The 16,179-nt window shown below is 39.6% G+C and overlaps 1 protein-coding gene across 5 annotated transcripts in view; it reads left to right on the top strand.

The window, feature by feature from the left end:
* NMRK1 (nicotinamide riboside kinase 1) overlaps positions 1 to 16,179 on the top strand; it is a 30,909-nt gene that overhangs the window by 3,818 nt on the left and 10,912 nt on the right. For 3 of the 5 annotated variants that reach the window (XM_027875180.1, XM_027875179.1, XM_027875177.1), the window contains exons 2-5: positions 6,392 to 6,447; positions 8,601 to 8,759; positions 11,766 to 11,856; positions 12,183 to 12,231. In XM_027875180.1, coding sequence (XP_027730981.1) covers positions 8,722 to 8,759; positions 11,766 to 11,856; positions 12,183 to 12,231 — 178 coding nt within the window. In that variant the 5' untranslated portion in view covers positions 6,392 to 6,447; positions 8,601 to 8,721. The remainder of the gene's footprint in view (positions 1 to 6,391; positions 6,448 to 8,600; positions 8,760 to 11,765; positions 11,857 to 12,182; positions 12,232 to 16,179) is intronic. The other 2 variants (XM_027875181.1, XM_027875178.1) reach the window with 1 other exon arrangement.

The following is a 16,179-nucleotide window of genomic DNA, read 5'->3' as shown; positions in this document are numbered from 1 at the left end:
ACCCTCCTCATCATTTCTTATAGCATAATTATATTCCATCGCAATCATGCCATGACTTCTTCAGCCATTCCCCAATTGATGGACATCCCCTCCCTTTCCAGTTCTTTGCCACCACCAAAGGAACTGCCACAAATATTTTTGTACATGTAGTTCCTTTTCCTTTTCTTTCACCTCTTTGGGATACAGACCTAGTAGTGGTATTAGTGGGTCAAAGAATATGGACAATTTTATAGCCATTTGGATATAGTTCCAAATTGTTCTCCAGAACTGTTGGATCAATTCACTATTCCACCAGCACTTCATTAGCGTACTTATTTTTTCCTCATCCTCTCCAACATTTGTAATTTCTGATAGGTGTGAGGTGATAATACAATATTCTTCTGATGGTACAATGTCACTGCAAGTCATGCAATACCACATATAGTCTCTGAATAACTCAAATTGCAAGTCACCCAAAAGGCAATGAGAGGCCCATATTGAGTGTGAGTAGATTGCTAGGTACCTCCGTTGCTGCCATCAGAGATATGTGTGACTGAAACAGAAGGTGGGTGTGGTGAGAGCTGTAACTAATGACAGCTCGTGCACCATTCATTGGTATCGGTGCAGCATCAGGCAATCAAGAGGGAGGTCTTCAGTATGTCTCCCCATGGAGAATTCATGGGAAGACATGGACAAGAGTCATTCAGGATAAGAAGCTGTGGATGGATTAGGATCTGCTTGAATGAAGGGAGCACCTACAGCAAAAAGATAAATCACTGATCCATTGAAATATTGAAGCAAGTCTTATAACTTTGTTAAAAAGAAATGAAGTAAGGTTATTTTGACATATTTTGACAATCAACAACATTTATTTAGTGCTTATTATGTGCCCAGCATTGTGCTAAGCACTAGGGACACACACAAAGAAATATAAAAACTATCCCTGCCCTCAAGAAGGCAAAATTCTCCATGAAAAAATAACTGCTTACATATCAAGTTGAAGGAAGGTAATCTTAGAGGAGAAGGCACATGGAACACTGGAAAAAACCTCAGGCATAAGATGGGGTTTGAGCTAGGTCTTCAAGGAAGCCAGGAAAACTAAGAGGTAGAGGTGAGGAAAGAGAGCTTTCCAGACGTGGAAGCAGCAAGTGTAGAGGCGCTGTTGGGAGATGGAATGTCAGGTGTCAGGGAGATGGAGAGAACAGTGATTAGGCCAATGTAGCTTAATAGCATAACATAAAATAATGTAACAGCTGGGTGACTCAGTGGATAGAGTGCTGAGCCTGGAGTCAGGAGGTTCATCTTTCTGAGTTCAGATCTGGCCTCAGATACTTACTAAGCTGTGTGACCCTGGGCAAGTCACTTAACCCTATTTGCCTTAGTTTCCTCATCTATAAAATGAACTGGAGAAGGAAATGGCAAACCACTCCAGTATCTTTGCCAAGAAAACTCCAAATGGGATCACAAGGAGTCAAATATGACTGAACAACAGCTGAACACAACAGCTAGATATAAAGTCTGTGGAGGAGGGAAGAGTATAAGAAGCTTGGAAAAAGAGTGAACCCATGCTGGCTTGAAGTCATCACCACTTCCTTATCCTAATAGCAAATGAAGCTAAATCCTCAAAGAGGATGTAAAAGCCTTTGTAACCTAGCCCCACCCAGCATTATTACTCATGACCCCTCTTCATGCACTCCGAGGTTCAGCCATACTGAATTTCTTGCTGGGTTTCACAGACAACAGTACATCTCTCATTTCTGTTTCTTGGCAATGGTTGTCCTCTGTCCCCAGAAGGTTCTCCATCCCCACCTCCACCTCTTGGAATCCCTAATTTATTTTAGGACCCAGCTCAAGCACCACCTTGTTCAGGATGTCTTTGCTGGTCATGCTAGTGCCTAAAGTTACCTATTTTGTGTGTAAGTGTGTGTGTGTGTGTGTGTGTGTATACACACAATATGGAGAAATTAAGTGACTTGACCAAGATCACACAGCTAGGAAATGATGACAACACCAAAATTCAAACCCTGGCCCTTTCACTCCAAATCCAAAATTCTTTCTACTACTGCCTCCTGGGTTCACAAATTATACATTTAATATTTTTTCTAAAATTTTGCTGGGACTCATCACTAAGGACATTAGCTTGTAGTATCCTGTCTATAGTTTTTAGTTAATTCTTTGCTTGTTGTCTCATTCATTAGACTGTGAACTCCTTGGGAGCAGGGACTATCTTTTACCCTTCTTTGTATTTCCACTGTGCTTAGCAAGGTACCTGGTGCATAGTAGGTGCTTGATTAATATTTATTGACTGATTGACTAAGTTCAGAGACTCCACCATTTTCCCCTTTCTTAAAAGTGGGACATCAGTTGCCTTTTTCTGATACTGTAATACCAATCTGTAATGATGTGATTATAGACAGTGATATACAGATAAGGGAAATATTTGGACAGCAAAAAACCATCCCTGCTCCTCTCAAATCAGAGCACATTGTCTACCCATGAGGTATGGGTTTGGCCAGTACATATATACCAAATATACAAGAAAAATACAAATAATAAAAATTAGTCCAAGAATATATTGGCAATCACTAGATTCTGTTCTTTGTGACTCCTCCAAGCTCACCATCAGTTCTTCCACTTCTCACCTGTATACAAGGGATTTCAATACCCAAAGATGCTACAAATTTAGTACAGCTAACTTTGAACTCATCTGGGGCAGTTAGATGCCAACAGGACATAGTAAGAGAATAGCTCATTTAACTTTTTTTTCTTGCTCTCTCAAAAGGATCTCCCTTCCTGATTCTACCAGGTTTTTAACACTAAGCAATGCCTTAGAAGAGTGTTTGGGGATATCCCTAATTAGAACTCCATCTTCATCAAAAGTATTTAAGAATCTGATGATACACCAATTACCTAAATCAAGTCTCAGCTTCCCACAAAGACAATGAATGGTTTATTTTCCCTGAGGTTGTTTTTGACATCCCAGTGTGTTTCTGGCTATCTTTAAGGAGAGTTAAAAAAAAAATTCTCAAAACTAAATTTAATTCACTTTGGGGTCTTATCTGGGTGTTTGTGAATGTATCCATGGATACTTATGCTTATTTGTTTTTGTATATACATGAATAAATTCATAAACACATAATTATGTATAATAGGCACATACAATAGAACAACTCTTTGAGGAGTCCCTGAAATCAAACAAATGAAAATAGGATTTAAGACTCATAATTTGGGGGCAGGGAGTGCCCCCACCTGGTGCAGTGGATAGAGCACTGACCCTGGAGTCAGGAGGACCTGAGTTCAAATCCGGTCTCAGACCAGCACTTGACACTTACTAGCTGTGTGACCCTGGGCAAGTCATTTAACCCCAATTGTCTAAACAAACAAACAAACAAAAAAAAGACTCATAACTTCAGAAAGGCGGGCATAAAGATTTCTGAATGTTTTGAAACACTGAAGAAAAACTAGCTTCTTAGTATTCTATTGGATTTCATATCTCTAATTGAATCTCTGTTTCCAGAGTGACAATCTAAGAAGCCTTTTCTTAAACTTTCACAACAAGCCTTAGGCGAAAATTGTAATGTAGGTGAAGTTTGTCTTTAAGCTCTTTCCTTTTTCCTCTCTCCTTTTTGTATTCTTTCAGGGCTTCTCCCTGCCCCTTCTGTCAAAGCATATGGAAAATGAATTATACCACTAAAATGTTAGTGGACTCACCATCATTCCTTCAAAGAAAATCTGAGCTTAAAAAAAAAAAAACTCTAGAAAGATGGTAGTTTAACCTAAAGAAATGACTGTAATGGTATGAATATAGACCGTGGTATACAGAAAAGAGAGCTGTTTTGGCAGCAGAGGACCCTCCCTGCTGCTCTCAAATCAGAGCACACTGTATATACCTGAGGGATGGGTTTGGGCAGTACTGTACATATATGCAGAATACACAAGTAAATTACAAATAATAAAAATTTTATGCATGTATACATACTTGCAATTACTAGCTGACTCCAATTCAATAAACATCTATTAAATACCTCCTTATGTGCAAAACACCATGCTAGTTACCAGGGATACAACAATAAAACATATCCCCTGTCCCCAAGGGATACAACCCAGATGAGTAAAAACAAAATAACTTGAAAAGTAAGAAGGCACTTCCACCTAGGGGGTATCAGAAAAGGCTTTCCATTGGAGATGGCACCTAAATTATCACCTAAATGAAACTAAGGATTTGAAGAGGTAGAGGTGAGGAGGGAACATTTTCCAGGCATGGGGGACAGCTTGTACAAAGACACGAAGTCTGTAGATGGAGCTCATAGTTTGGAGTACCTAAAATGGGACAGTGTAACATATCTAAAACAGAACTCATTATCTTTCCCTCAGAATCCTTCAGAATTTCCCTCTGACTCACAATCTCTGCCATCCTTGGCTTCTCTTTCCCACTCACTCCATATATCCAATCTGTTTCTAAGTCTTGTCATTTCTACTGTGATAGCATCCTCATATATGTCCCCCTCTCTCCGCTCACACAGATAACAACAGCTGGTTCTCCTTAACGCCTGCCTGAAGTATTATATTAGCCTTCTGGTTCGTCTCTCTGCCTCCAGTCTTTCCCACTCTAATTCATCCTCTACTCAGCTGCCAAAGTGCTTTTTCTTTTTTTTTTGGCTAGGCAATGGGGTTAAGTGACTCGCCCAGGGTCACACAGCTAGTAAGCGTCAAGTGTCTGAGGTCTCAGGTCCTCCTGACTCCAAGGCCAGAGCTCTATCTGCTGTGCCACCTAGCTGCCCCCCCAAAGTGATTTTTTTTTTTTGGTGAGGCATTTGGGGTTAAGTGACTTGCTCAGGGTCACACAGCTAGGAAGTGTTATGTGTCTGAGGTCTGATTTGAATTCAGGGCCGGTGCTCTATTCACTGCACCACCTAGCTGCCGCCCAAAGTGATTTTTCTAAAGCACAGATGTGACCCCTGCCCACGTCCATTTAATAAACCACAGTGCCACCCTCTTAGTAATACTCCAGGATCAAGTATAAAATCATTTGGCATTTAAAACCCTTCACAATCTCTCCCCTTCCTACCTTTCTCATCCTCTTATACTTAATATTCTCTGTGTCTTCTATGCCTGGGATTCTCTATCTCACTTCCAATTCCTGACTTCCTTTAAGATGGAGCTCAAATCCCACCTTCCGCATGGGGTCTTTCCCATTCTTATCCCTCCCTTCCCCTGCTAGTGCCTTCCCTCTGAGATTACCGTAGATCTATTCTGTATATATCTTGTACATAAAAATTGTTTGCATGTTTTCTCTCCCATTAGAACATGAGCTGCATGGGGCAGCTAAGTAGCGCAATGGATAGAGCTCTGGCCTTGGACTCAGGAGGACCTGAGTTCAAATTCGGCCTCAGACATTCGACACTTACTAGCCGTATGACCCTGGGCAAGTCACTTAAGCCCAATTGCCTCACCAAAAAGAAAAAAAAAAAGGAATATGAGCTGCTTTAAGATGGAGACCATGTATTTGCTGTACTTTGTCTACTCAGCTCTTAGCACTACACCTGGCATACACCCGTAAGCACTTAGTATATGCTTGCTGACTGAATGACAGCTGCAGTCACATCAGAGGAGGAACCAGGCTATAGAGAAAGAAGGTGTAAGCTCAGAACATTGTTCTACCTGGTACAGTAGTCACTTCATTGAATAAATTGGCCAGGTTAGACATGACCTGGTTTACTGAAAGAACCAAACTCCAGATGAGCATGATGGCACACCCCTATGATCCCTTGCTACCAATGAGGCTGAGGCTGGTGGATCACTTGATCTTGGGATATCTGAGCAATAGCGCGATAAGCCAATCAGGTGTCTGCAGTAAGTTTCACATTAATATGTTAAGCTCTGGGAACTGGGGTTGCCCAAGGAAGGGCAAACTGGCCCAGATAGAAACCAGAGCCAGCAATAGCTTCCCTACTGATCAGTATTGGGATCCAGCCTATGACTGACTTACAGCCTCCAGATCAAGAGACCCAGCCTTAAAAAACAAAAACATGTTTATGATAAATTACAGCAACACTCAACTATCTCCGATAAGAGGAGAAACTGGCATGAATAATTTTTTTTAAATCATTTGTTTTGAGCCCTGGATACATCATGTGAATTTTTAAAATTAATTAGTGAATATCAGAAATGAATTCATGAGTTGATTGATTTGAATTATCTTAGCCTGACACTAGTTGTTACCACATAGCATTGGAGCATATCAGAGAGAGGACAACCTATTGTTAAATATCAGCTATGAATGGTCAATAGGTTTGAAAATCCTTACATGAATAACAGAGATGAATATATTTTTCCTGTTAGCTCATTTTATCTTGTGATTGTTTTATTTCTAAAAAATTGTCCTTTAATGATTTTTTTTTTTTAATTTTAGGAAGTGGAAGTAATTTGAAAGCACGTTATGAAAACACTTGTTGTTGGAATTAGTGGGTAAGTAGCAATCAGACTGCTTTCCTCTGAACAACTAGCTAAGAGAATAGTTTTCACAGGTGATGTAGAGGAGGGGAAAGAGGGATGATTTTCAAGGACTGGGGCACAGTCCAGCGAGGGTGGACCTGGGTAGAACACACAAAATTGTGGAGCTCCTAGAAGGCGTGGGGCAAGGGAAGCGCAGGAGACTGAATACCTAATAGTAGTAGGGAAAAGGTGGATGGCAGCAGGTAAAAGTGTCTAGAAAGGAGAAGTTGAGAGAGTTGGAAAAATCTGACCTTAGAAGTAATGTACTGAACAGTGAACATTCTCTCAATTCGTGGTGATTTCTCATATCCTTCTCCCCAGCTTTAGGGACCATCTCAGAGACTTAGTGGAGAGAATCTGTCTCTGTCCAGTTTTAGATAACCGATGACTCTGGAAACAATCTCAGTTCCTCCTTATGTATGCCTTAACACACAGGAGACAGGTGTTCCAATCAGATACCTGGGACAACTCTGGGCTATATGAACAAAGATTGTACTTCCTTTTCCACCATTACCCTTTTTCTGTTTCCCCAATATGTATTCAAATTTTATGTTACTCAATTGCTAAATGACAGGCTGAACCACTGTGATGTTTCTTTAAGAGAAGTTTTTGTTTATATGATTACAGCATACAATCAATGGGAAGTGGTTTTAACCTCTGAAACATCTTGAACTCTTCTTTTTCTCTGCACATCCAATTGATGGTCAAGCCTGGACTAATCTACCGTTGCAGTGTCTCTCATAGCTGTCCCTTCTATTCTATTCTCACCTTTCTAGCTCAGGTGTTTTATTACCTCCAAACTGGACTGCTGTAGTAGTCTTTTACCTGGTCTCCATGATTCCAGTCCTTACCCCCTTCAGTTTCCTGTGGAGGTAACTGCAGATTAATGTTTCAAACATATTATCCTGATTGCATTATCTTCTCTTCCAAAACATCCAGTGACTCCCATTTTCTACTTCTCAGTCGGACATTCAGGCCTTCCATGGTCTGACCCTAATCTTAGCCTTCTACCTTTTTCTCCCACTATCCATTTATATGTGGGTAGTCTGTGTTGCACTCTTATCTTTTCATGACTCTTCACCTTTGTTCCTGTCATCTTCTTCATCGTGAGTGCCCACCCTCATAACTTAACTGTCAAAATCCTAATCTTCCCTCGAATCATGGCTTAAATGCCCCCTTTCCCATTCAGCTCATCCCTAGAATTCAACAAATATTTGTTAAGTAGCTACCTTGTGAAAAGGCACTGTGCAGGAGACACAAAGACAAAAATGAAACATTTTCAATGCCCTCCATGAGCTTATATATTATGCTATGTACAGATACATGTGATACAAGGTAATTTGAGGGAGAGAGCACTAGAAACCAGGGAGATAAGGAAAGGCTTTGCATAGAGAACATAGGAATTGGGACCTGAGTTGAACCTTGAGGAAAAAAAATTTCTAGGAGACAGAGCTAGGGAGCAAATGCATTCTAGCTCATAGGAAAGCACAGACACAAGATAAAATGTTGTATTTGGGGAAAATTGAGTCCCGTTTGGACGGAACAAAAGGTACACAAAGAGAATTATGAAATAAGGCTAGAATATTGGTTGGACCCTGGCTATGGAGAGCTTTAAATGTCATGGTCAGGAATTTGCATTTTATCCTAGATGAAATAGGGCACCAAAAGGTTTTAAGGATGGCACTTACATGGTCAGACGCATACATTTTGGATTGTATCCAATGTCCTCTGTTTTGTGAAGGATGAATTGGAGTAGGGGGAGGCTGGTGGAAGGGAGGATAGTAATATTGCTATTTTAACAGTCCAGGTGAGCATTAGATTGTAAGCTTCTTGAGGTCAGGGTCTGCCAGCACTTAGCACAACACCTGGCACAAAATGGGACTTAATAAATAGTTATTGATTGATTGTGAGGATGGTGTCCTGAACTCAATTGGTGGTCAAATGAGTGGCTAGGAAGGGATGCCTATAAGAGTTGAAGAAATGGAGAGGGGACTACACTACAGTATAGTATAGAAGTATAGAGTATAGACAGACTTTCTCTAAAAGTTTATCAATAAAAATGAAATAGATACAGGATGATAGCTTAGGAGAGTTGCAGGTTCAAATGAAGTCTGTTTTCTTTTAAGAATGGAGGAGATCTGAGTTTGTTTATAAGTACCCGGGAAGGAGTCAATAGACTCGGAAGATAAGAGAGAGACAGAGACAGAGAGACAAGGAGAGAGCTACCGAGAGAAAGAGAATCTTGGAATGATTGATGAAGGGAAGTTCCTGGAAGAGAGAGGAAGGTATGGAATCCAAGAATGGTAAATTTTGACAAGAAGGGCCACCTCTTCCTCAGACAGGAGCAGAGAAGGAGGAAACAGGTGAAAATGAGTTCTGAAGACTAGAGAAAGAGAAATGAGGAGCTCATGGTGCATGACTGGTTTATTCAGCAAACTAGGAGGCAAAGTCATCAACTGAGAGATAGAGGATAAGAATTGTGTTAGGGTTAGAAGGGAGAAAAGAAGATATTGAAGAGCTGCTATCAAAAATGGGATAGAGAGTTAATCTGGGGAGAATAAAAGGGTCCATAGTGCAGCCAGGAGAGCCCAGCTGAGATTGGATGATATGAATCTATGTGGACACAATTCATACAGTTGCATGATTTCTTTCAACAGTATGCAGCAATTCAAGTCAGGGGGTGATCCATGGTTAAAAATTTTCAGAGTTTGAACAATGCAAGTATAAGAAGAAAGGAACTTATAAGTAAGACCCAAAGCAGGGATGATGGATTGGGGAAACATCTATGGAAAGAACAACTGACAGCCTCAGACACTAGCTGTGTGACTCTGGAATTCAAAGTGAAGATAAATATTTGGTTAAGGAGTAAGGCAGACGGAAAATAATTGGACGGTAGGCTATAAATGTTGAAAACTTTAGAGTTCAAGGTTATAGAGGTGGTGTAGTTTTGGGGCTTGGTAAGGTCTGATACATGACCTCTCTAGTTGGTAGCTAGGGAAAAGTGGAGATGGAAGTTATGGAAGCTGAAGAAGTTGATGAATTGGGAGGTTAGAGCATTCAAGGTGATGTCAAGTTGAATATTTATGTTCTAAAGGATGAGATCAGGAGTTGAGGTGAAGGGGAAGACTGAATCCTGGAGAAAGAAGCTAGAATGACCCAGGGACCAGTATTTGATAACAACTAAAAGATGAAGATGGAATAAACTTCAAAGAAAGAAAGACTGTTGAGTGATGGTGGCAGAGAAAGGATGCTTTAGTGAGCAAGGAGTATTCCAATACCTGTTTTTGTGGCCCAGTGTTTCAGGGGAAATGAGAGGAGCAGCCAAGACTGAAGAGGGTGCTCAGGGATGAGGTATCACCCTAAGAAACTCTGGTTTCCATGAGCACAAGAAGAGGAAGAGTATGAGAAGAGATAGTGTATGTGGAAGAGTTTGATGATGGAGTGGAAGTAATAAAAGATAAGTGAAAGGCAAAGGAGGAGGGCCAGATGAGATAGGGATGAGGGTAGCAAGGGAAAGGGTTTTCATCTTGGCAGAAATTAGCTCTGAAATTAGGGATTAAGGGAACTGTTTGCTAGCCAGAGGACAGGGGAAATGCTAGTTGATCAGTTATTTAGGTCATGGGATCACAAGCTCAGAGATAATGGCAGTCAGGAAGGTCATGTTTCAGAAGAGGCCCCTAGTCCTTGGCAACAATCAGTCAAGTCAAAAAGCATTTTTTAAAATCCCTTAATACACACCAGGTACTATGCTAAGTTGTAGGGATACAAAGAAGGGCAAAAACAGTCCCTGACCTCAAGGAACTCAATTTCTAATGGAGAGGCAACACGTAAATATGTATAAGATACATACAGAATGAATAGAAGGTAAGTTTATTGAGGAAGGCACTAGAGCTGGGGGACCCAGGAAAGGCTTCCTGCAAGGAGCAACGTTTGAGCTGAGTTGTGAAGGAAGCCAAAGATTCTAAGAAGCAGGGTTGAGGAGGCAGAGCAGCGTTGTCCTTTTCCATGATGGTCCTCTTGAAGAGGGTTGGGGCACTGGGTTCAAGCACAGTGGTAGCAGCCCCTCCTTAACAGCAGTGGATCTTGCCTAAGGTCACAGAGCCAGTAAGTGTATGAGGTCAGATTTGAACTCAGGTGTTCTTGACTTCAAGCCAGCCACTCTAACCACTGCACCACCTAGCTGCCTTGGACTTAAGTAGGTCCACACTAGAGGTATTATGAGCTTGGAATCTGTCACAGGCTAGACCCCTTAGAGGCTTTGTTAATGTTAATTGACAGGTCAGCACTGTCTGATACCACATATACCATGTTGCATGAATTTCCCAGGTTTTTGGTAGCCATTGCATGAATAAGCCAGCATAGGTAATAGACAAGTACACTACGATTTATTTATCCACCCAAAAGTGTGACACACTCCATCAGTAGGTGAGGGACGTGTGTCTCACAGTTCCACAGATGACTTAGGGATGGTCTCTCCTCCTGAGCTACATGACCCAGAGTTTGGATAGGATCAGTTAGGTGTTAGGTCTTTAGGCAGGCTTACAAAGAAATTTGGTTAAGATAAGGGTTAGGGCACATAGATAGGAAAAGGTACATTTTTAGCAAAAGAATAAGGATGTAAATTTAGGGTTAGGGTTAGAAGGGTCTGTTACAAAGGTCTTCATCATGGCTGTTTACACCAGTCCAAAGAGCACAGTATCTTCTTCATTAGTCAGGTAGTTAATCAACATTGGTTAAGCCCTTTGTGCCTCATAAGAATAAAAAGAAGAGGCTGAGTCCTATGAGTTTTCTTAAAGTGATATGGGGTAGTATGGTTTTACACACATACACACACACACACACACACACACACAGCATACTACCCCATATCACTTTAAGAAAACTCAAAGGACTCACCTTCTTTATATAGTTATAGATATAGATAGAAATATTGATTGAGATAGAGATATAGATATATGTGAAATTTGTGTTTAATTGTCACCTTCTCTAGGGCCAGGTGGGGAGGGAGAAAAAAAAGTACAGAGCAGAAACAAAAGAAAACTTAGAAGGAAGCACAGAAAAGCTTCACACCCCATCTAGACGTGAATATGAGCAAGTCATTTAACCACTTTCAACCTCAGTTTCCTCATTTGTAGGATGAGGAATAATACCTGTACCACTAACTTCTGAGGCTTATTGTGAAGATTAAATGAAGTAATATATGTAAAGTGCTACAAAAATGTCTCTTCTTGTTGCTGTGGATATAAAAAGAATTTTCCTTAATTTTTTTTTTTTTAATTTCTTTGGTTCAGTGTGACAAATGGTGGGAAGACAACCCTGGCCAAAAAACTCCAAAAACAGCTTCCAAGTTGCAGTGTCATCTCACAGGATGATTATTTTAAGGTATGTTAGAAACTTCATTGAGGGAAAGGGTGCACCTTAAGGCAAATATTTATTAAATTCTTAAAGCAATTGCTAAACATTGTGCCTGTTGTGGTGAAGGTAGACTTGGGTCATTTAGCTGATCGTCCACTAGGTGACACTGTGAATTAGTCATTTCTGTTTGGTTGTTTTTTGTTTTGTTTTGGTCTTTTTTCATTCATCAGTTCATTATGTTTTAATGTCATCACCAAAATCATTCACTAATGATGACACTTTTTATTTTTAAATTTTTGACATTTCTGCTACACTTAATATTTCTTCTGATATTCATATTCATTTTGTTCCAGCCAGAGTCTGAGATTAAGATAGATGAGAATGGATTTCTACAATATGATGGTAAGCTGATTAGTGGTATCATTTACAAATTTATGCGCTATCGTTCATTTCCTTTTTTTGCAATATAAGGGCCTCTTTTGAACAAAAAATGAATCTTAAAATTTGCTTAAATATGTCTCTTAAATCAGCACACACTTAATCATGCTGAACAGTTTTCATTAATTAAATCATTTCCCCAGTTTTGCATGTGAAATTGGAATTTTTAAAGCAATGGTGAAATTACAAATGTTCTCTCCTATCAAATTATCCTTCATTCTGGCAGAGCTGAATTCTTTAGTTTCCCCTTTAAAGTTGTTGGAAATGGGACTGTAATGTAACACTTAGCACCCTAGGGACTTAGCCTGGGGCAGAGCACTCTACTTGCTGCTAGGTCCTGCCCTAATTCTCCTCCCCTCAGGTGACCTTCCCCTTTTCTGGCCCTCAGACAGCCAAGCCATTTTCCCTCAGCTGCCTGTAAAGAATTGTCTACAGATCTTAGAAACAGATGTCATACTCTCTTACAGAAGCTGACATTATCTTAAAGGTAAAGAATTTTAAATACTGTAACACATAGCCTTTTTATGCCCTTAGAGATCATAGGCCTTAGGACATGTATTTATGTGTATGCACATATTTGTGTATACATGTAGAGAGTACATCAGAAGTTAGTAGCAAACTCTTAAGTCACTTTAGTGGGGTTTTAAAAAATTGTTTAATTTTGACAATAATAGTAGCTATCAATTATAGCGCACTTTAAAGTTTTCAAAGCATTTGCATATTTTATTTCATTTGATCTTCACAACAGCCCTGTGAGATCTGTGCTGTTAGTTTTTCCCCATTAGTTGTTGTTTTTGTTGAGATTTCAGCAGCGTCTGACTCTTTTTGACTCCATTTGGGGTTTTTTTTTTGGCAAAAATACTGAAATGGTTTGTCATTTCCTTCTCCAGCTCATTTTGCAGATGAAGAAACTTAGGCAAGCAGGGTTAAGTGACTTGACCAGGGTCATACAGCTAGTGAATGTCTGAGGAAGGATTTGAACTTAGGTCTTCCAGACTCCAAGTCCATTGCTCTATCCACTGTACCACCTACCTTCCCAATCCCCCTTTTACAAATGAGGAAACTGAGGCAAGCAGAGACTCAGAGGTGTTAAGTGACTCTCCCGGGGTCATACAGCTAGTAAATGGGTGAGGCATGATTTGAACTCAGATCTTCTTGACTCCAGGTCTAGTATTCAATATACTAGCTGTCTAGGTGAGATTGGAATAAAAGTTCTCTCATCATTTCCTTCATATATGTGTGTATGTGTGTATATATGTATGTATGTATAGATACATACGTATCTATACATACATACACATATGTGTGTAGAAAGAGAGTGAGATTATTTCTCTCTTGTATTTAATAACTAATTTTTTAATTTAGACCAAGGTTTTTCCCCTTTTCTTTCTGCCTTCTCATCCAGAAATCAACCAGTGTAGGAAATCTTCCTCAAAGACTTACCCAGCCTGGAAAGCTAAGATCTAATCAAAGACAGTAAAGAAATTCTAAGTTTCGGTAAATAGATGGATTCCTGCTCATTGTATTTACTCAGACAGTAAATGGGAAAATGTAGATTCTTCTTTTTGTCAGAGGGGTGATATAGAAGTTGACCAGGATTTGGGTGTTCAGTGTCAGTACCCCAAGAACCTCAATGGAATAAGCCCACCTCTCATTATAATATTCATTTTCTCATTAATTATTAACCAATCAGAATTGATTGCCACCCTCAGGAATACCCACTCTTATAAGAGCATATGAACTGTGAGCCCACTGCCATGAGTCATCTTTGGTTCAAGAGAGACAGCCAAATGACCATTCCTTTTATTGATAATATGCTAGCATTAGTAATAAAATGATTAATTAGCCAGAAACTAAGTCTCTCAAACTTTTAAAAATCACAGTATATGTGTGTGTGTGTACATATATGTGTACACACACACATACACAAACAGATAATTACTTAGAGAAACAAAGACATTTATTCCTTGTTTGTGCCTACTTCTCCAGCTGAAACCAAGGCATTTTCCCATATTTCCCTTCCACCTTTCCCAGGATCCATTCAAGACCTTATTAGATGGTAGGGAGTGAACCTAATTGTATGACTATATTTGCAGCTTGTTGAGTTTTGCTAAAAAGAAATTCAGAATATACAGAATGAAATTATTATGTCCTGAGGAGTCAGAATTTTCCACTGTGTTTGAATTCTTATGTCCCATACATCCCCCTGCTTCTGCCTCAACCCAAGCTTCTCCTCTCTGCTTGCTGCTTTGGAAGTAGTGTGATATAGTGGTTTAAGTGTAAGACCCAGAGTCAGGAAGACCTGGGTTCAAATCCCACCTCTGAAATTTATTAGCTGTGTGGCCCTGAGCAAGGCATTTAATTTCTCTGAGTCTTAGTTTCCTCATTTCTAAAATGACGGGATTGGACCACATGGCCTTGAAGATTTTTTTTTCCATCTATAATCCTATAATCATTTTCTGAGTTTGTAATGGTACATACGCTGATTAAGAATGGATCACTTCTCAGCACCTTACTTTGTCCTGGAAGGCAAAAGAATCATCTTTCTAACATGAATCATAATATTAATTAGGCATAATATTAATAATTAGACAAGGGGGTCTAATTTTTCTATCAAAAAATAAAAATTTGTAATTGCAAATAAAAAATTGTAATTGCAACTTTTAAAAAATTGAAAATATTCACTGCAGGCAGTCATACGCTTTGAGGCATTGGGTATTTTGATGAACAATGTGGGTTAAGTGACCCAGCAACCAAAAAGTTACTTGCCATAAGGAAATGAAGCATGGTCAATGCTTTGCCTGTCTTCCTAATGCTAGCATAAGCCCACGTGAAAGGCTAACTGTAATGATCCTTGTGTTTTTAATGCATATCAGCATAGCTCACCTTCGCTGGGAAAATTTTTTTTAACTGGAATTATGATTTCATTGGTGTGAGAAACTCCGAGGGAGAAAATTCCTTTTACCATTAGAGGCTGGCATCTCCTGTACAACTTCTATGGAGTTGCCTGGAACACTGAGAGGATAAGTGCCCCATGGCCAGTATGTTATCAGAGGCAGGACTTGAACCCAGGTCTTCATAATTCCAAAGTCACCTCCGTATCAATTTACACTACATTGACTCAGGGAACTTATATAATTTATTGATATTAAAGCTCTGGATTTGGAGTACCTGAGTTCAAGTACTACCTTGATACTGACTAGCATTGTGACCCTGAACAAGTCACTTAACCTTTTTTAGCCTCAGTTTTCTCATCTGTGATGGAAACATAGCTGCCTACCTCGCTTTGGTCCTAATGTGGAATGTGCAGTAGCACATTCCTGGAGCTGATCCATTCTCCCACTTCTGAAGGTGGACCTCAATGGCTTCTGAACAGAAGTGGGACCTAGATTGCTTTATACTTGAAAGAGTAAAAGAGGGGATAATTGGCTGGGAAGGGAAGGACGTTAGGGGAAATTATGATGATTTTTTTAAAAAGCAAATGATACCAGTAAAATCTTATTTTAAAGAATTTTTGCAAAAAGCACCTTTTTCCCTTTGTAAACTCAATGGTCTCAGGAATAGAAACTTCAGATGTCATTGGAGGCAGCATGGCAAAGAGAAAAAAATATGGGAATTGGTGTCAGTAGATCTGGGTTCAAATTTCAGCTCTATGACATTCATTATTATCATTATCATTATTTTAATGGAACTAGAAGAAATTAATTTCAATAGTTGACATTGAAATTTCTAAAAACATAGTTTTTGACTTGCTTTTTAAGAAGATGAATTAGGTGACATATTTCCAAAGTTTTCACTAATATCCCAAGTAATTATTCTAGAACACTAAGTGGAAAAAATACTATTTTCCTTTCTCTCCCCCTCCCCTTCATTTTTAGTTCATTTTATAGAACAGAGGCTACTTTTCAAATT

Source organism: Vombatus ursinus, unplaced genomic scaffold (assembly GCF_900497805.2).
Source record: "Vombatus ursinus unplaced genomic scaffold, bare-nosed wombat genome assembly UNPS02014807.1, whole genome shotgun sequence".
Lineage (NCBI taxonomy): Eukaryota > Metazoa > Chordata > Mammalia > Diprotodontia > Vombatidae > Vombatus > Vombatus ursinus.
Note: the sequence above shows the minus strand (reverse complement) of the source record. Positions and strands in the feature narration are given on the sequence as shown.